Source organism: Alligator mississippiensis, chromosome 1 (assembly GCF_030867095.1).
Source record: "Alligator mississippiensis isolate rAllMis1 chromosome 1, rAllMis1, whole genome shotgun sequence".
NCBI classification, from domain to species: domain Eukaryota; kingdom Metazoa; phylum Chordata; order Crocodylia; family Alligatoridae; genus Alligator; species Alligator mississippiensis.
This window is the reverse complement of record NC_081824.1, coordinates 456,374,773-456,395,841: the sequence shown is the minus strand read 5'-3', so window position 1 is coordinate 456,395,841 and position 21,069 is coordinate 456,374,773. Positions and strand designations below refer to the sequence as shown.

The window sequence follows — 21,069 nt, the reverse complement described above, 5'->3', positions numbered from 1 at the left end:
AAGGCCAAAAATGTAGTTCCATGTTTTTCATTATATTTTTGAGTGTGAATCACCATCACAAGGTATTTCTGGAATAATTCTCATGATGCTTTACAACTCCTATTTTTGTAGGGTGGAGACCTCGAAGAACAGTGATATTTGCAAGCTGGGATGCAGAAGAATTTGGCTTGCTAGGATCCACAGAGTGGGCTGAGGTAAATCACCAGTTAAAGTCTGAGTTCTTCACAATGACAGCTCTTCTACTGGTGCCACTCAGGAGCATTCAGGCACTCTAATGCATGTGTCCAGAGTTGTTTACTGAATACAAAAAATAGTAATAATCTTCCCCCAGGAACAATAAATTAAATCAAAATTATTAAATTATAGTAAACTAAATTGAAGTTCAATTTAGTTTAATTTTAGCTACGGACATGCCGTATAAATTTCACCTTAAGAAGCCACTTGTGCTCCCGACTATCTGACCAAGAGACCAGTGGCTAGTCCCAGACCAAGATGTGTGGGAATATACCAACATATGCCTGGGAGCAGAGACACTGCCAAATGGAGGTTTCAGGCTTGCTTTTCCTCTTGTAACTATTGTAAATTGGTTTAGCTCCAGTGACTTCAAGGACTTTGCTTAAGCAATCAGGTCCTTTGTACGGGTTGCTGGCCTATAAAAAATCACTTCTGCCCGAGGTACTTCCTGATCCACCTTGAGGCAGTGAATGCTCAATTCATATAAATCCAAATGTCTTAATATATAGTACCAAGGTACCCTGTCTCAGTACCACCCTTGAGAGGGATGCCAATTTATTAATTTAATTCAATATGTCAAGCTAAAGGCAGTTTGGATTCAGATCTTTCCACAAAGTCCCACTAATCCAGGGGTGGGCAAAGCCTGGGCCACAGCAAACTCCCTTTCCCAGCAGCCCCTGTTTGTGTTGCTGTGGCCGGTTTCCACAGAGGCACCAGGAGCAGCAACGCTGTGACAGCCCAGGGCCAGGGTTTCCATGGAGACTGGCCCCAGCAACACTGGCAGGACGTGTGGCTGGATGGGGAGTTGCTCCAGGGCTGGGCCTGGGATCTTGCCTGGTCCAGAGCCAGGGCAGAGCTGTAATCCACTGCCCACGTGCCCTGGATCTTGGAGGAGGAAAAGGAGTGCCTGCGGCTTGTGGGCATTGGATTGTAGCACTACCCCGGCTCTGGACCACACTATCACTGCTGCAAGATCCCAGCCCCAGAGCAGCTCCCTACCCAACCATGTGCCCTGCTGGGGCTGGTCTCCACGGAAGCCCTGGCCCTGCACTGTCACACCGCTGCCACTACTGGAAACCAGCTGCAGGGACATGGGCAGGGACTGCTAGGAACTGGAGTCTAACAGCTGGCTGGATCTGCCATTTTGCCCACCCCTGTACTAATCACTTGTGAGGGATCCTTGCTGAGTTTCCATCATATGAAGTGTTGGCTGGCTTATTATTTTACTATTCGCAGATGCTCTTATTGCAAAAAAAAAAAAAAAAAAAAAAAAAAAAAAAAAAAAAAAAAATTCTGTCTTGGATGATAGTGGTTATAAATGACGAAAGGTTACAAAATAAAGGATGAACTATGGAAGGTGCACAAGAGCTTCTGTTCATTCTGTTCTGTATCAAGAAAACCAGGATACATTCAATTAAATTGAGTTAAATGAAACAAAACTGATAAATGAAATACATTTTTCACGAAACATATAGTTATCCTAGGGTTCTCAATACCCAGGAAGCCCTTGCAGCAAAAAAGCTTAGCAGAGTCTGAAACAAACTGAACATTTAGCTGGAAAATACCTACTTTGGGGTTTGTAGCAGCTTTCCCAGAAGAAGTTGTAACTTTTGACTATTGATTTCAAGATATTGGATTTGGTGGACCAATGGTCAGATGCAGCATGGCCATTCCTGCCCTCCTGGGTTGGAAAATATCATAAGCTGCCATTTGTAGTAGCCATATAACAAAACATATATATTTGTGCCATATAACACAACAAAACAATAAAAAGCCTTGCTCCTGCATTTGGTTGGGATGGCCATGTTTTGTTTTGTTTTGTGTTAGATAATTAGAAATGGTTGGATAGGGAGCTGCTCTGGGGCTGAGGCTGGGATCTTGCAGCAGTGACTGTGTGGTCCAGAGCTGGGGCAGAGCTGCAATCCACTTTTAAATATTAGAGAAACTGGACAGGATTCAGGGGTGAATGACAAAGATCACAGCATGCAAACAATATGAGGAAAGGGGAAGAAAACTAGGTGTGTTTAGTTTGGAAAAATGGAGACTGAGGCATTGTTTTAAAATATTGGACAGGCTGCCATAAATAAGAGGGAGAAGACCTGTTCTGTCTTACACAGAGAGGAGGACACAATGGGACATTTGGTTCCCTGGAGACAAGTAGCAACAGTGGACCTTGCGCTGCCACTTCTTGTCCTTGGGGAACGCCCATGCCACATGTACTTTGGCTGCCTGACCATGGGCTGCTCTATTTGGGTTTTTCCCCCACTTTTTATTTTGTTTTGACTCCTGGATATCCAGGGGTCAAAAAAATTCGGAAAAAAAAATGGAGCAGCACACGCTCAGGCAGCATGCCCTTGCAGCACGGAGAACACCAGACCGTGTGGGATGTGGTGCTGCAAACATGTTTGCGGCACCACATACCACATAACCGCACTCATCTGTATGCGCCTAATGAGTTTGAATGTAATAAAACTGATGTAGATTAAATTTCAGGAAAAAAAAGCTTCCTAATCATAAGAAGCGCACAGAAGTTATGGTGTTCTTCACTGGAAAGTCTCAGGAAGCAGTTGGATAGGCTTCTGTCTGGGATGGTTTAGGACACGCAAATCAGATATTTGTGCAGGAGCTTGGACTAGGTGACCGTTGAGGTCCTTTTCAACCCTGCAATTCTGTTCTAGCATGTTTGGGTGCAGTTCACTGGGTAGCTGAAAAGTGTTGGGCAAAAAAATTTGAAAAACATGAAAAAGATTGATTCATGTGTCAACTAGTAAACCAGCTGGAGAGAGAACCTCTTGGCTCCACATGAATCTTCTCTCCAAAAGTATTTTGGGGGATGGGTTGTATGTGGAAAGCTGTAAGGCTCCAGGAAATATGTGGAGCATTATTTTGAAGGGGGAAGTTTAATCACTGTTTATGTTCTTAATGCAGGAGAATGCCAAAATATTACAAGCACGAGGAGTTGCTTATATCAACGCAGATTCCTCTGTAGAAGGTGCATGCTACGTGTGGTGGTGGATTGGATGAAAATCATGTTTAGGCGGTTTCATTTGGGCTAAGTTTTGACTTTGCTATGAGCTCTTTGCAAGGGATAGTGCATAGCTGCCTCAGGAGCAGCCTAGAACAGGGCTGTCTGGCTGGTGGCCCATGGACTGCATCCATCCTGTTCACTGCCCGCACTGCTTCTGCTGCTGTGCCAGCCGTGGTCTCTGGCACAGGCCACCACTGTAGCAGGGGGCCTAGTGAGCTCGCTGCCCCTGTGGCAGGTGGGGGGAAAGGGTTTATGCTGCTAGTGTAACAGTGGTGGGGCAGCAGGGCTCACACTGCTTACACTGCTTGTGTGGCTGTGATCGGGAGGGGCTCCCAGTGTCCATGTGGTGGCAGGGGCCTCATACTGCCTGCATAGTGGGGGACCTGGGTACAGCAAGAGTCCTGGGGAGCCTGTGCAGTGTGTGGCCTGGGGCCCAACACCCACAACTGGCAGTGTGCACACCCCAGCTGCTCTGAAGTTGCCCAGCCCTGACTATAGCCATTCATGGGTCCAACCCCGGCACCCAAAGCCCCCTCGGGTCAGACCCACCAGCGACACTCTCCAGCGCCCCTCACCTCCAGTCTCTTGCCCGCATGCCTTTGATGTTATTGGTAATATAATGGGGAGGTGATCCCTGGAGGCCAGGACTAGCTTCTCTGGTGCTCCCCAACTTTCAATTAATCCCTTGGGCTCCTCTGCCCCATATTCAGTCCTGGGGTCTCTGTGCTTCTTTAGGGGTGCTTCCCTTTAAGGAAATCCCCCAGGCCTCAAAACGCTTCAACCTTCCCAGATTTGGCCCCTTTTTCTCCGTCTGAGCCTTTAGCCCAGGTCCACTACCTCAGGCCTTGGCTCCTGGGCCTCATCCATTTGTGCCCCTGCCCAAAGCATGCTTTGACCTGCAGAGTGGCCCTGGCAACCTGTTATGTAGCATCCAAACCCCACCCAGCCAAACCACTGGCGAAACTTGAACACAGAGCACTATCCCAAATGGTTCCAAGTCAAATATAAACCCTTCTTGGGGTCTCTGCTTACTCCAGCCTCCAAACTTAGGGCTGGCTTATTGCCCCATCATCCCACATATCTTGCCTGACCTGCAGCCAGTTTCATTCAGCACTCCTCACCCTGTGGCAGCCAGGATCAGAGGCTGGATTTACATGCACCCAAGCCTGGCCCCTTTCTGGTTTTCACCCCACCGGACCCTGGCGTTGACATTTCCCTTGCCAGCAGCCTGGCATTGTGTAGCTTGTTGCTCAGTTTACACAGGCAGCTCAGACCTGTTGCCCCTTGCTGTCAGGCTTTATGCAGTATGCCTTGGCTGTGCCTCCCCTTTCCAAGGGCTTCCCTTGTTACATGGACTTGGAGGATAAAGTCACCCTCTGTTTTGTCCTGTTGCCTCAGGGCAGAAGTATACTATGCTGAGCCTCTATTTATTTTTAGATATGCTGGGAGGGAAAGAACCAGGGATCTTCTCACTCTTCACCCCTCCTATCAGTTTGGCAGAAGCTTTCCCTCCCCATGCAGTTATCCCAAATGTAGGTAGCCAGTATTGGTTTGTAAGGCAGTTCTCCTGGGCCATGGTACTAACCTGAATCACAGTTCAGTCTGGGAGCTGGAATGAATAGGCCAAGCACCCACAACTGGATGCTCCTCGCTGTGAGATTCTTCTCATCTTATCATCTCCAGCCCCTTCTTACTACATGTCTCACTCTAGCCCCCCAAAAACAGAGGACCTCAACTTTGTAGGATTGACTTCCTCCTAAAAATATTACCCTTATCTTTCAGGAAACTACACTCTGAGAATTGATTGTACTCCACTGATGTATGGACTGGTGTACAACCTGACCAAGGAGGTAATTCAGGAAAATAGCAATAAACATATCAATAGTAGCTACTCAAAGGAGCTGGGCATGCATTTTGTGTGAAACTGGTCCTTTGGCCAAGCTGCAGAAGACCTGTTTCTAGGTCACCACAATGTGAACATATGCAGGCTTTACAACTAGCCAAGTCAGGAAAGTAAAAAAAGCAATTACCAGGTCCACCTAAGCCAGTTAATGATATCAAATTTAACAGAGCAAAAGGCCTGAAAGGAGACATTATACAAGAAGGCCCTGAAATAGATAATCCAAACATAGTTTAGCTTAAAATTGTTAGTACTAGTGATTGATATAACCAGGTGTAGTGAAGGAAGGAGATAAGAAATCCTTCCTTCCTTCCAAGAATCATAATTTTCATAGGGTCATATATCTCATTTAACTGATTCTATTCTTAGTTACATTAGTACTACACATGTACACCAATATAGTTAACCAAATATAAACAAGAGCAGAATTTAGCCCTAATGGGTCCATCCAGATGAGCGTGGCTGTTTGGTTCCCTGGGGACAAATAGCAGAGGTGCACCTTGCGCTGCAGCTACTTGTCCCTGGGGGGTGCCCGTGCCACGTGCGCTTTGACATGTGGCAAGTTACCCTGGGTGAGGCAGGAGAGGCTGGGACCAGCACTGTGCTGGCCCCATCAGCCTTACCTGGAGTCCTTGGGGGCCCCCCAGGGCTGCAGCCATCGCGATCCTGCACAGCTCTGGGCAGCCGGCTCTGCTTTTCAGCTGCCCCAGCTTGTACTGACTTGGTTTTTTTTCCGTAGTTTTTTTTGACCCCTGGATATCCATATAAAAAAATATGGAGCAGCAGATGCTCGGGCAGTGCACCCTTGCAGCACAGAGGCCACTGGACTGTGCGGTATGTGGCCTTGCAAACGTGTTTGTGGCACCACATACCCCATGACCGCACTCCTCTGGACACGGCCTATGTGTTTGGTTTAATAATACTATGCATTTGTTTAGTATACTGATGTTTCTGGATTTTTGGAAGGGACTCTATGAAAAAGTGTATGTTGACCTGTCTTTAACCTGAAATAAAACATTTTGTCTTCAGGGATTTTATAAACATTTTAGTTTCTAAATTAAATATACTAATTTTTTACTTTTCTGAATTGTGCTCTGTTTCTTTCAACTGAAATTGTAATTTCAGTGAATAAACTATTCATTGTGTAGCTCTAATAATTATTGTTCCACCTATTTTTCAAAGTGCTAAAGAGGCATACAAAATTTGATTGACTTGGATCAGTGTCTTAGTCATTCTCCTGACCAGTAGACTTTCTGTAATACCTGCTTATGGCTTTCTTACTTGGTAACATTTACATCTATACCACTTTGCCTTTTTCACATGCATTTTCTCTAGATACCAAGTCCTGATGAGGGGTTTGAAGGCAAGTCCCTTTATGAGAGCTGGTATGAGAAAAACCCATCAACAGAATACAGAGACCTACCCAGGTATGTGACAAAGAAAATCAAGGGTGTGCCTGAAGCTTCTGTGAGTTGCAAATTCAGGGCAGGCAAGTTTATTTTTAACTGCAAGAAAAGCCACAGGTAAAAGGAACTATGGGACAGATACTCATCTTGTGCAAATTGTAGTCAAAACTCTACTGATTATAGCTGAACTGGGACATTTTACCAGGTATTGAGGAATTGTGTGTGAAGAGTAAACTGTCAGTATTACATATGGAGTTTTAGCCCTACAGCCTATACTTGTTAATTGGATGTATAGGAGGTGGCTGTATCCTTAGAAAATCACATCTAAAAAGGGATTCCTACCTCTAAAATGTGTGGTTCTGGTTTCAGTTATGTGGGAGACTCATCTGCAATTCAACTCGGACCCAAATGTAATTGTTCTACAGTTACAAATTGGAAGTAGTATTTTATTGATGTCTTAGCCACCTTTCCAAGAAAGCATAATCAGTGTGTGAAAAGAAACAGTGACAATATGTTTAGAGGCACTGTAAGGCTGCATTAGTACCCGGAGGAAGTTAAAATAAATGGAACTGTTTGGAGCCACGATTTTGTTTTGTACGTCGTTTTTTTCTCAGATAGTCAATGGGAAAAAAAATCATTTTTCACATACCTTTCTGAAAGCAAGACGTGAGCCATAAATCCTTGTATAATCTGCTGTTTCCATAGTCCTTATCATTCTCCAGTTAACTTTAAAATAACTCTTTATTTAGAATGGATGAAACAGAAGCCAGTGGGAGGTGCCCATGATCAATCCAGAATTATCCCCTAGACTTTACTTCCCAGCACATGGAAAGCCTCTGACTCTATAGCCTAATGAAGCTATTCCTTGAGGAAGGAGCTGGGCTGCTTTTTATATCTCTTATCTCTACAAAACTACAGGGATTTCCCCATAATATCTAATGTGAATTCTGTTATGATTGCATGTGTAAGGAGGAAAGGATTATGTCTGTGCCCTCGGACCTGTCACCATTCTCTTCTGTAGAGTCCTTCTTTGTGCAGTTGTTTTCCCTGGAGGTGAGGAGCTCAGTTCATTATTTGTGCCAGAGTATGTGTAAGGCCCTGAGAGAGCAAGAACAAAGAACAGATTTTTGAGAGATTTTTTTCCCCTCAGTTTAGTCCACTGAGTTTTTTGGTGTGAGAGTGGTGTCTGAGAATAACAAAAGAGATGATGCATGAGACTGTGTGATAGATAACTCAGGTGTGGTGGAGATAATGGGAAGGATAAGAAGAAGAATGGAATGGGATAGGGAAATGTTTTTTGGGTGGGGATGTCTGACTGGCAAGTGGATAGGTCATTATTACATTTGTCCAAAATATATTAAAAGTTGGATATTGTGACTCAAGATGTTTTCCCTTTTCTTATCAAAAGAATAAATAAGCTGGGTTCTGGCAATGACTTTGAAGTCTTTTTTCAGCGGCTTGGTATTGCATCAGGCAGAGCACGTTACAGTAAAAACTGGGTAAGTCTGTGTTGTTAGACCCTCTAGTCACTATCCCTTATAAGCCACTGGATAACACCAACTACTGTGAGTCGTTTACTTAGTCTAGAAGGGATGGCTTCAGGTTGATTCTGTAGGTATATAAATGTGGATTATGTGGAATTTAGCCTATATGTCCTAAAGAGCAATTCATATTGGACATTCATCAGCAGTCACAAAATGCATCTGATGCCTAAAACCACTAGACATCTCCATTTGGGCTAGAAAGTTTTCTATAGGTGTGTCTACATGATATGCTTTACTGCACAGTAGACTAATCTAATGCAGAGTAAAGCATCACCTTCTATATGTGCATGTCAATTACTGTGCATTAAATTAGTCTAATGTGTCATTTGCTAGTATTAATACTTACAGGCACTAGAAAAATGGCACATTAACTAATGCACCAAAGCGCATGTGTAGAACCTGACTGGGAGCAATTTGCTCCTGGTTAGCTCAGGCAGCAGGGGGGCACAAGTTCTGCCTGGCTAAATCCCAAACTGCAGAGTTGAGGGAGCGGCACTGGAGCCAAGACAGCTCCTCTCGGAGCTCAGGCCTGACCCCCATGTCCTATACCAGCCCAGGGCTGGCATCTGAGGGAGCCTGGAGCTCCCCTCAGCTGATGCAGTGGGGCAGAGCAAAGCAGGAGGAGCTCTGGACTGAACTGTTCCCATCAAGAGCAAATTTGGTCTGATGGGCACACGTTCAGATGCATGCCTGGGCACAGTTCAGTGTGCCTGAATTTTCTGCACAAAAAATTCAAGCACATTAATTGCATGTGTAGACATGCCCTATGGGTCTACACTAGGCCTTAGGAGCATGCTCAGAACAGATCCAGTTGTATCTCAGAGACTGCCTATCACTTGCATGGATAGCACTGAATTCAACTGAAAAACAATGGTATAAGTACTTGCCTTTTGTCCCACAGCCAAGTGATTACAGCACACACCCAAGAAGTAGGAGTTTTGAGTTTTAAGCCCGTTCATGATGAAGGAATTCAAAACACTTCTCAAGAGGGTGCCCCAACTTCCAGAATGTAAGGCCAGGTGAGGGGTGTCCTCACCTAGCCTGGGTGAGGACACCCCTCCTATCAAAGCTGGGCATAATGGGCAGCCAAGGATGAAAGAGTTGTGGAAGTAAAAAATCAAAAGTAAGCATGCAGGCAAAAGTAAGCATGCCTCTGTAGCCCAATGAGAAGCGCAATGCTCTTGGAGGGAGAGGGTTTGGTCCTTGCTGCAAAGATTAGGACTGTCTAATGTAAAGTTGGAACCATATTCCAAGTATCCCATCCAGCTTAGTCTGGCAGCTAGACCACTTACCTGGGCAGCAGGTGATATGGATTGAATCCTCTTAGGGTGATGAGAGCTGTCCCACTTCCTGGGATGGTGCTCTGTTAGCAAAAGATGAGGGCATGGCACTGCCACGACTATGATGACAGGTGCCGGTCCTGAGAAGCGGGACTAGATGTTCTGAATTGTGGGTGAACGGAGGTGCCGGTATGTAGTGCAAATCAGGTGCTTAAACTGCTGAGATGGGGAGGAATTTCAACCCATGCCTGTTCTTTAATGACTCCCATTGGCTACTTTCTCCGTTGTTCTTCAGACACATGCCGGTCCTCATTGTCTGTAAAGAGTGAATACCCATTTAACTCTGAACCACTCTTCTGAGGTGCCTGAGTCTCCTCATTGATTATATAGGGATTTGATGTGCCTAAACCCAGTCAAATTTAATCAAACTCCAGAGAAAAATGGCTCAGTATTAGGCATTCTGACACTTAAGCATAGGCACCTACAAAATCCATATGAATCTGCCTCTTAGTTCTCTGAGACAACGACTACTTATGTCTTCATTTTATCATAACACAATAGGGCCTAATTCATGAATAGGGCTCTGAGGTGCTACCACAATACAAATAGTTTAAAAAAAACAAACCAAATAACTGAAAGCACAGTAATAATAAGAATAACTGAACTTGGCATCAGCCAACCAATAGACAAAGGCTCTTGAGGCAATGGTACACTCAAAATTGCCTGTGACCAATTGTTGAATGCTGAAGTGGTGATTTTTGGCCAACATAACTCTTTTAATTCTTTCTGCACCCACACCATGAAAGGTGGACAGTTAACAAAATACAACCAGGCATTGTGTGTTAAACAAAAGACCTTTTCTTTGTGAAAAGGAATATTTAAAGATATGAATATAAAGGACTGCTGTGATCCAGGCACGAGAGGAAGAAAAATTTTGCAGCACAGTTGATCTGTCTAAAATCTTATATGAAAAATATATATATTTTTTTTGCAGAAGGTGGAAAAATATAGCAGCTACCCAGTTTACCACAGTATTTATGAGACCTATGAAATTGTGGAGAAGTTTTATGATCCTACTTTTAAGAATCACCTGACAGTAGCTCAAGTACGGGGAGGACTGGTATTTGAGCTCGCCGACTCTGTTGTCCTTCCCTTCGATTGCAGAGATTATGCAGCGGCTTTAAGTAACTACACTCACATAATCTATAATTTGTCGAAGAGTCATCAGAGTGAAGTGACAAAGTACAGTGTGACATTTGGTAGGTACTACCCTCCATCACAATTCTGTTACTGTTGTTAAGCATTTGTATAATCACATTGCTTGGTAGCATTGGTCACAGACCAGTATCTTATTGGCAGGTGCCATACAAACACGGAACAAAAATATAGGCCCTGCACCAAAAGATTAATAATCTAAGTAAAAATATTATTTCATTTTTATCTCTAGAAAAAGACAAAGAACCTCACTGTACTGGTCCCTTTGCATCACTGATAAAATACAGAAGGCCCAGTCAACATTGGAAATTGTAACTGTTAATCACGGCAAAATAATAGTTGTCCTGGTTCAAAACAATATGCAGATCAGGCCTTAGTTATCTATTTTAAATAATCCCTCAAGTAACCCAACACAAGAAAAAAAAATCATCTATCTACTCACAAACAACACTTCACACAAGCTCTATCAGGTTTCACAGTCCATATTACACATATGCAATCATGGAAAAGCCAGGGTATTACTACTCTTTAATTTACAAGTGTGGGTGTGTTTGATTTTGTTCTTCAAGTAATGAGAATTAATTAATACAATCATTGGCAAAAACTAAACAGAACTCAAGGTTACATCCTTCCTTCCTTATCGCTCCAGATCCTCTTTTTTCTGCCGTGAAGAATTTTACAGAAGCTGCTATTGATTTTCACAGGAGATTGCAGCAAGTGGACATCAGCAAGTAAGTTCCATAGGTTCCTTTCCCATCAAAACAAATAGGGAATTTTTTTGGAAGCCCAATAGTATAGTGCACTCATTTTGTGAACATCTGTTCACTTGAATATTCAAATATCAAGCAATGGGAGTGAGGGTTGAGATGGATCCCTTGAACTCTTTTCCCTTTAAGGATTGTATCATTACAGAGCAAATGCCTACCCTGTTTTGCTTTACAGCATCAGATTCTCATTTAAAGTGATGCTCCTTTACACAAGTGTGGGGCCCACTTTAAGGCTGATTGAAAAGAGTGTAGCATAAATGAGAGTTAGACCCACTGTGGGTATCTCTTGATATTTTAAAGGTGGCCACTCTGAATTTAAATAAGGTACCAGCATTTAACTTAGGCATAGGGATATGTATGGCTCTCATTGCTTTATTGCTTGGGTTACTTACACTGCTAAAGTCAGAGCAGATTATCTCTGAGAGGCTGCTGATTTCAGTGACATTGATTTCCCCTAGCAACATATTTATCTATAAAATTAAAACTATGAACAGCTTAATTGTTGGTTTTATGGAATTCTGCTGCCTTCTTGGATCTCTTTGACTCACTTATTTTTACTCCTGCAGCTGCTTTCTCTGAGGAGGTATGTGGATCCCTGGCAGTTATCAATTACAAAGCTTATATTTTGAGATATACCATGTAAAACTCTGGCTTTAACCTTTTTTTTCTGACCTAATGAACTATATCAATAGAAAGAAATGGAGTCAAATTTTGAGAGAGCAGTTAATAGAGTTAACTGTTTAACTTAATCATCACATATGGGAAATACAGTAGCTTGCTATACCTTGTTGAATATTGCAACACACTATGAAATGGGAAAGCTCAATCCAAGAGTGTTTACAGGAATGGAATGAGTTAAGTATTAAAAAATGTAGACATGATTCATCTTTTGTTTGCATGGATGAAGATTTGGAAGCCCACCCACTACAGTGTACTTACTTCAGATTTGCACTTGTCTGAAATGTTTTGTTCAGCCTTCCTTAATGAACCCACTCTTAAGTTCTGCAGTATATTATGTAGCACATTGGTTTCCAGTCCTGCCATTTAACACATTATTATTTACCCTTGTTAACTTCAGTAACAAGGAGGGAGGTTAGCAGTAATGTACTTTGGTACGTACAACACACAGGAACACAGATAGTCTCTGCTGCAAAGAACTTACAGTTGAAGAAGAGAGAGAAACAGCTCAAGCACATGATGTGTGGGAAGACTTGAACATCACAAGGCTTTTTTTTAGTGTGATGTGTTTTGACATAAAAAGAAGTGACTTTTACTCAAGCAACTAGACATTAGCTAACTTCATGGAAGAAGTATTTATTGAGAAAAAGATTTGCAGTGGAGAGGGAGAGGTTAGCTTTGACGTGAGAGTGGAAAAGAGTTCCAAGCAGAAGCAGCAGCCAAGGCAAAAGTACTTGACAATCCCTTCCTTCTTTAACACATTCCTTGGCATTGAAGAATAGCTTTGCATGATCTCCATGTTATGAGCCAAGTCCTCTTCTAAATCAGCGTAATTCTATTGACATAACTGATACTGGCTGCCTGTGTGTGATACCAGTTCAATTCTACCAGCTGTGTTTAGATATGATATTATAAGTCTGCAGCTGTGAAAGCTTTAGGACAGAATCTGCATGTACAAGTTACTCTGGGGCTAACACATTCCTCTTATGCTTTCTTTTTAGCCCAATTGATGTAAGGTCACTGAATGATCAGCTCATGCTTTTGGAAAGGGCTTTTATTGATCCTCTTGGTTTACCTGGCAGACCATTTTACAGGTAAAAAAATCCAGCATCTGTGACATAACTTTTTTCTCCCTTTTTAGCCTAAGAACCCTTTGGGAAACTTCAACCATTTAGGATATACAAATATTTGAAGAGAACAAGAATAGCATTTAGCACTGTAAAAGGAGAGAGAGATATTAGTGAAACATTATAAAAAATAAAGGAAAATTTAATCTGATTATTAGGCAAAGTTTGAGTGAGATGTATTAGACAAATCATAGGGCCTGGTATAATGCCAAATAAAGTCAAGTTTTTATTTATTTCAATGGGCTTTTGATCAATGCTAAGGGTTTTATCCTGCTCCTATAACAGAGCTCCCACTGACTTCAGTGGTGTAGAATCTAATCCTAAAAGTCTCCCAGAGAGAATAGAGATTTAACTTTCAAAACTAAACTGACCTTTATTAGGAAATAAAGTGTAGGAGCAGTCGGCAAGCGGCAGGGAAATGGATCTGATACATTATCTTTTATATAGCTATGTTAAAATATGTTTTGGTCCTGAAGGCAGGCTAGTAAAGCCTGCTCAGGGGCAGATCTGAGGAGGAGGGGGTTGGTGGTACGCTCACACCCCACTTTGATTCCTGTTCTTCTCAAAGTTTAAAACAAACTGCCTGACAGGGATAGTCACTTTTTGATTCAGGCAGAGCTGAAGGAGTCAACTTCATGGCTTATTATATATTTGATTCCTGAATAATCTTCACTCTTGGGGTGTTAACAACCCTTGATCTTCTATTAATCAAACTATCCTTTCTTCTACCATTATGTACTCCTGTTGGTGTTTGTCTACTGACCCCTGAGTGTGTCCAGTAAAGGAGTACTGTTGTATAGGAACCTGTACAGGATGGTTTGTTCCTAGGGGATTCAAACCCATAGCAAATGAGAGACAAGGAGGGAAGGGGCATGGCTGAAGGCAGGCATAGCTGTGTGGTGATGACACAGAAGTCAGGGGGAGGAGGGAGTTGCAAAGGTGGTTGGCGAGGGACAGAAGAGGTTGGGACTGTGGAGGTGAAATGGGCTGTGAGCGTGGTTGGGGCAAAAGAGATTGTGTATGAGGGCGTGCAGCGGTTGTGAGGGGCTGCCTTGAGGTTTGGGTGCTTGGAGGAGTAGGGGGAAGGCTTAATGAAGTATGAGGCAGGGTGGGGTCTGATAGGGCTCAGGGCATGATAGGTTGATGCTGAGGATATGTGAGATAACAAGGGACAGAGTGGAGGCAGGGGGCATTGGAGGTGGCAGAGGCAATGCACAAAGCATAGTGAAAGGTACATTGGGACCATGGTGGAAAGTCTGAGGGACCCACATGTTGGGTTACAGGGGACCGTTCTGCCTGTGGCCAGGCTGGAGGGTAACAACTCTACTGCCCTGGAACCAGTTGCCTACCCCACCCTGGAGCTGGCAGTCACCCTCAGTCTTAAACACAGTAATATAGCTGTAGGCCCCTTAGGTATTGGTAAAGCTTCTAGTTCCTTTTTAGTTAGAGGAAACTATGTGTTGTGTTATGTAAGGATGCACAACACCTCCTGCACCAGCTTTTTCAAAACCCTAAGTCCACCCATGAGCCTATAAAATGTTCTGTAGCATTCTCCAACACCAAAATAATGCAAAACATGTACCTCTCCTTTTAGAAAGAAATCTAGCAAGAGAGATGTGATTTATGTAAGATGTACAATACTTGGTCTTTTAATAACTTCTGTATGAATATTCCTCAAGGCTGGTTTCTTGCTGCTTGTCAAAACAGTGGCCCTTCTAACTTGCAGCTCTCTCCAGATGTCCAAAATTGTATCATTTTCCAAGAGAAACGCTTGTAATCAGCTCGTCCTAGCCTCAGACATCTTGCATTCACTTGATGTGTTTTTTGTGATACCTGGAATTGAGAAATATAGGTTTTTTGTTTCCTTCTTTTTCACAAAATAGATGCTATTATTACCCAAAACTTATTTGTTGGCATCCCTTACACAAGGGTTTGCTATGAAAGCCAATATGTATACTGGATAAGAAAATACATTTTCTTAGAAATAAGGTTTATTTATTCTTTCAGAATAAATACTTACTGTCCTTTTTCTCATTCTCAACAGACATATCATTTTTGCTCCCAGCAGCCACAACAAGTATGCTGGGGAGTCCTTCCCTGGGATCTATGATGCCATGTTTGATATCAAAAACAAAGCAGATCAACATAAAGCCTGGGAAGAGGTGAAGAGACAGATCTCCATTGCAGCGTTTACTGTGCAGGCTGCAGCAGGAACTCTGAAACAAGTAGCATAAACTCATCAGCAACATAATCACCAGTGAATTTCTACTGATTCAACAGCTGTGAAGCCATCAGAAATAGAGCATTTACCAACATGAGTAGGGTTATTACCAAAAAAAAATATTCAGCAATTTTGTCCTTCACAAACAATACAGTCACATCAGTCCCCATCACTCCCCTCCAGTCCATGTAGCTATGTTAATAAGGGACTATCCTGAACTACTATTATCAAAGTAGAATAGAGATATTTAGTGAAGTCAGGTACTAGATTAAAATCCTTTCATTTCAAATACCTACCTCTTGTTAATAAAAAAAAGGTTTTTTATTTGTTCTTTGACACAAATAATTATTGTTCTTTGACACAAAAAATTATTAAACACACTTATAAAAAGTGGGGATTTCTGCATTTTAATCTCCTGCTGCATTTATTTCTAGGGTTATGTATCTCATAGCATATATATCAGGAATACGGAACAGTCATCTCAGATTTCCACTGATTTCCCACATATTTAATTAGCTTTCTAATATTTTCTTTGTGGCTACATCAATGGTCATGAAAAGTCCCAGGCTTCAGCTCTTGGGATACATTTATGGCATATTTTTCTTCACATCCTTTACCTTGCAGCCATTTACAAATAAGATTAAACAAGAAATCCTCTAGTCACCATTTATGCAAGGGTGGATGGGGACATTAAATGTTGTCAGCCATGAAATGAACTAATAAAAATAGTTTTTCATTGAGAAGATGACCTTCTGCTTATTTGTCTATTTAAAAGAGATTCCTATCTGAACATACCTGGCTATTTCAAGGTATTTGTACTATGCAAGCAAATAGAGAGAGTGATTACTTTGAAATGGCACTGAATTATCCCTGGCTTCCTGGACCCTTTCTTACAAGTTTAGCTATTGGCATAGCAGTCCGAAACAGGAAACAGAAAGAAAATAGGAGTTCTAAAGGGAGGAGTACAACTTACGTGTATGTGTACGTGAGCTAACTCAGATGACCAGTGAGCAAACAAGAGAATCCAGATCAGAAGCAGAAAAGACCTTAAAAAACAAGGTTACCTCATCCATTACCATTAGTGCTACAGCATTGCTCCCTAAAGGATATTTTCTTGTACTTTAACATGCCAATTTTAAATGACCTAATTCTTGAGGCTACTTTTTTTGGAATTTTATTCCATGATCTCAGTGTCACAATGACATTTTCCCTTCTGAGTCTCCATAAACAGTTTCTCTTCCTCTGCCAAGTTTGTACCCTTCAGATGTATCATTTTGCTAGCTGAAAACACATTGCTATATTAAACTGTTAGTCTCTCTTCTAAAGCCAGTCCCTCCACTTCCTTAGGTGAATGAATAACAGGAAGTGGTCTGGCCCTCACCAGACATCATCCAGATGGCTTTCACATTTTTCTAAACACACTCTGTTTGAAGCTATGCTTTATTTGAGAAAGTTCCTGCTCAATTCTGTTAACTCTGAAAAGTGTTTTAAGCCATGTTAGCAATATAGAGTAAGATATAGGGATAGATATCATAATGAACTGTGACCCCAAAATCTCTGCTCAGTTGCCCTAGAATCACTTTAACACACTGGTCACCTCCCTGTTTGATGTCAAAGTTTCCTGTGCAGCTATAGTTCTTGATCTGGGCATACCCAGAAGAGCCCTAATCTGAGCAGCTGGGTATGTATCTCCTTCACACTCTATTTCTTATGGCATCAGATATCAACTTCCAAATGTATGAGCCACTGTCCGGTATTATTGCTCAATAGGTGGACTCCATCTGCCCCACCTATGCATTCGTAAAGATGGCAGCTTTCAATTAAGTGCCGTGCTGTTTGTTGTACACACCATTCGCACAGGAAGCTGCCCAAGATGTTCATCTTGTGAAGTGTTGTTTGAAAGCATCTGTATCCAGATTTCAGCCTGTTCAGCTTGACCTATGCTTCTCTGTCAAGGTCATGCCCAATGGGACCCTCATGTGGTGTTGGTATAAAATGCTGTAGGAATAGGTCTGACCTTTCCCAGCGGTGTGCCCACTCTATTGCTGCCCGTAGGTTTGGCTTGTTGGGAACGATAGTGACTACCTTCTCATGGTGTTTCACATGAGTAACTATAAAGCAAAACTAAAAGCCACTGCCAAGGCAATTGGACTTTGGGACAGCTTTACATAGGATCCAGAAAGTAGGTGTTGCTTCAGCTACATCGCCTGAGAGGCCTGAGCTAGCAGACATACTCACAGAACAATGAGAGGATGACAGGATCAGGTCAACACAAAATACAGTTTCACATACCTTCTTTGAAAAAAAAATGGACATGCCAACTCCACCTCCCTTCAATGCAACAGTCTGGTGATTGCCACACTGGCCCAGAAAACAGGAGTGCTCCTACTGAGTCTGAGGGAGTCCTACCCAACAGGCTGATTTAGACAGGGGCACCTTTTATACCTGCTGTTGGAGTCGGAAGCACAAAATGCAAGAGGAGATGATTCCCAAGTGGATGGAAGTAGCAGCCCTGACTCAGACCTAAGCTCTGAAGGCGGGAGTTCAGACGCAGCCTGTGCTCAGGTTTTTGTACTTGTTCAGTCGAGGTGGTTCTCCACTTAGCATGCAGATTTTTTGGATCACCTTTCTCCCCATGTACTGTATAGGGAGCCTAGATAGTTAATTGTAAGTGCCCAAGTCTCTTTCTAGATCTAGTTGCAAGCCAACAGGTAATGATGAGTAGATGGTCTTAAGCTTTCTGGATAGCAGATGTCTCCATACAGTAAGGATCCCTGAGTGAAGGTAACTACAATTGTTCTTTTAAAAAGCAGATCCAGGCTTACAACTATTCTTTTAAAACACAATGGGTGCATCTACACAAGATACTACGATGCTATAGCAATACACTACAGTTGGCATGAACCATGATGTCGCTGCTACGTCACTGTAGCAATGTGCTCCCTCGTTACAGCATGTTGCTTCACCAATGTAGTGGCCAAAAATAACAGCAGCCGGTATGGTGGAGAACAGGCGGTTACTGCGCCATCTTTTACTACTTCCAAAAGGAATTAATAATGGTGCAGACACAAAGGCACCATACGGCCATGTGTAGACGCACCCCAGTATGTGGTGGTGCTGTCACCCATTTTTTATTTAGTAGTTTAGTGGTCTGAACACTTGACCTGGGTCTGGTTTCTTCCTCTGCCCAAAGAACTTCAAACTTGCATCTCCAATGAGAGGGCTGGACTGGGTAAGGCCATACTTCCCTGTTGGACTTGGGTCACTGTGCAAAATTGCTATATTCTTGGGGCCAGAAAGAGAGCAAGTAAAAAGGCTCTGTAGCCTAGTGGTTAGGGAAGTAACTTTGGAAGGGCTGTCCTAGATCCTGGTCCCAGTTCCTAGAATTATTTCTTTTTTCATTAAGCAAGTGTTTAATAAACACTTCCAGTCCTGGTACCTGAAAATTAAAGGCACCAATTCACTTTCTGCCCCATCCTTCATTTTCAAGCAGTCATAATTTATAAATGGAAAAACAAGGATAATGTCTGACTTTTATAAAATAAATAAATCAGGCAAAGTAACAGTGGAATGCAAATAATTAGCAAACTTCCAGGCCATTGTCTGTTAATATTTATGTGTTCCTTCAGGTTAACAGAAACATTTACAGTCCCTTGATTATACAAGCTCCAAGGGTCTGACTCAGCCAAACGGACAAAGTGGGAGGTCGGGGGGAAATGCCCAGATGGAGATCCTACTGATAAGGATTTCACCAGAGTTTTAGTGAGAGAGAGATCCAGAAAACAGATTTATGTGGCACAGGTGTGGATATATTGGCAGTATCCAGCCCCAAGGATGAAAATCACTTCTAGTATAACATCTGCACACTAGTTATCTCTCACTGAAGGAGAACAGCCTTAAGAAAGTCTGCTGGACTCCTGCTCTGAGGTGAACTTCTAAGACATTTCTGGGCTTCATTTACCAAGTTAGCAGCTTTTGTTGCCAAAGAGCTGCTGTTTATCAACCCAGATTAATTATTTAAAGAAAGAGTGGAGTTAAATCATTAATTAACAAGTGGGCTACTTCATAATTAATATAGTTGCAAAATTCAAAGTTTCGCAAAATAGCTGTCACTTAAAGTTTACTGAGCAGTGAGCTAAGAATAACATTGGGTGTGTCTATATGTGCACATTTAATGTGCATTAGCCTAATTTACGGCTCATTAAGGGCATGCATCTACATGTGCGTGCCCTTAATGCATCTTAAAAATGGCAATTTTAGACTATTCAAGCCTAAATTTGATACCTGCCTAAAGCTGGTATCAAATTTATGTGCGAATAGCTAAGTCACATTAGTGAACGTGTAGACACGCTATGCACATTAACTCGATGCGTGTCCATTGACTTGGGACTAATTTTACCCCCAGGTCGGTCTGCACACCTGCATTAATGCACCTTAGCACGTGCACATGTAGGCATGCACCTAAATCACCTTAATGTGTATTAGGCGAATGCGCATTAAGTTTAGGCATGTGTAAAAGCACATGTAGACATGCCCATAGAGTCAGAGGTGTGTTGGTTCCTAGCTTGTAAATTCACAAAAGCTGCATTTCAGATCATTCATTTCTCTACATCTGATTCACAACTAGGGTGTCATGGCACATTTACAGTCCTCTGGAGTGCCATGCTACGTTCGCACAATATGCAAATATGATTCACAAGATAAACTCAGAGATTTCAAATAAGAAACCATTGTGTTCAAAACATGCTAACCCATTGTAGTCTGAGTTCTTGCCAACAGGAAAACTGCTCTATTATTTTTTCTGTTGTGAAAAAATAAGTCAAAACTAGAAGCTGGCATTTTTCAAGGGGTGTCTTGAGTCTAACAATGAATGCATGAAGACTAAAAAGGTTGAGAACTACTGCTCTAAACATACTACAGATCACATCTGAAAGAAATGGCATCCTGGCAGACAGCTCCTAATAAATACACATTTGGCTTTAAAAAATGACTGTAGATAAACTCCCCAAGCTTGTTAATCAAGTCATTGATTTATATATACACACAGTCAGCAGTAGATGATTTAATCATCCGTCAAGTTTTTAAAAGCACCTAATAAAAAGGAGAAAGCCAACTGACATTTTTCAGTGTGTCCTTTGGGCTTTGAGTAATACAATTAGAATCTGAAGGTGAATTAGAAAGACAGCTGTATTTACTGAAGAGATTAATTTGTATCATACGATCAAATGGGATCTTTTCCAAATGTTGTAGAGAGCACGGTTCTTATGACTGGCTTATATTATATGAGTATGCATCAGCTTCATAGTAGCAGGGAAAACAACTGTGGATGTGAGAACTAAAATTCTGCTTTGGTGATAAACACCATCCCTGTTTCTGAGAGGCTGGCAAATTATTTGTAGGAGAGGGAGAATAATGAGGCGAAGAGGTAAAAAGAGAGGAGGGTAAGGAGAAGAATAAAAGAGTGCCCTGTCTTCAGGAGCTCCTATGAAGAAAAAAGCTGTAGCAGCCTGGTCCTCACCCTATTTCCCCTTCCTTCCTTTTTGAAAACATACCGTTGCTGTTCCCTTCCTAGTCTTCTTAAAGAAACTCTGGCATGTGGGCAGCTTTGCTCCATCCTCCCTTCCAGAGTAACTGTAAGGCAACATCGCTGGACTCCCTCATCAAGTTAA

At 42.3% G+C, this 21,069-nt stretch overlaps 1 protein-coding gene and 1 long non-coding RNA gene across 4 annotated transcripts in view; one reads left to right on the top strand and one right to left on the bottom strand.

Moving 5' to 3' along the window:
• Positions 1-16,143, top strand: part of LOC102569346 (putative N-acetylated-alpha-linked acidic dipeptidase) — a 49,953-nt gene extending 33,810 nt beyond the window's left edge. For 2 of the 3 annotated variants that reach the window (XM_019496403.2, XM_019496405.2), the window contains 9 exons: positions 112-194; positions 3,163-3,226; positions 5,045-5,112; positions 6,498-6,589; positions 7,977-8,067; positions 10,387-10,651; positions 11,257-11,338; positions 13,054-13,146; positions 15,224-16,143. In XM_019496403.2, coding sequence (XP_019351948.1) covers positions 112-194; positions 3,163-3,226; positions 5,045-5,112; positions 6,498-6,589; positions 7,977-8,067; positions 10,387-10,651; positions 11,257-11,338; positions 13,054-13,146; positions 15,224-15,413 — 1,028 coding nt within the window. In that variant the 3' untranslated portion in view covers positions 15,414-16,143. The remainder of the gene's footprint in view (positions 1-111; positions 195-3,162; positions 3,227-5,044; positions 5,113-6,497; positions 6,590-7,976; positions 8,068-10,386; positions 10,652-11,256; positions 11,339-13,053; positions 13,147-15,223) is intronic. The other variant, XM_019496404.2, reaches the window with a different exon arrangement.
• Positions 14,813-15,287, bottom strand: LOC109285418 (uncharacterized). Its single transcript, XR_002093155.2, has 2 exons — positions 15,200-15,287; positions 14,813-15,012 (listed from the first exon to the last, which is right to left on the bottom strand). It is a non-coding gene; the product is annotated as an uncharacterized LOC109285418 (long non-coding RNA).
• Positions 16,144-21,069: the final 4,926 nt, after the last annotated feature.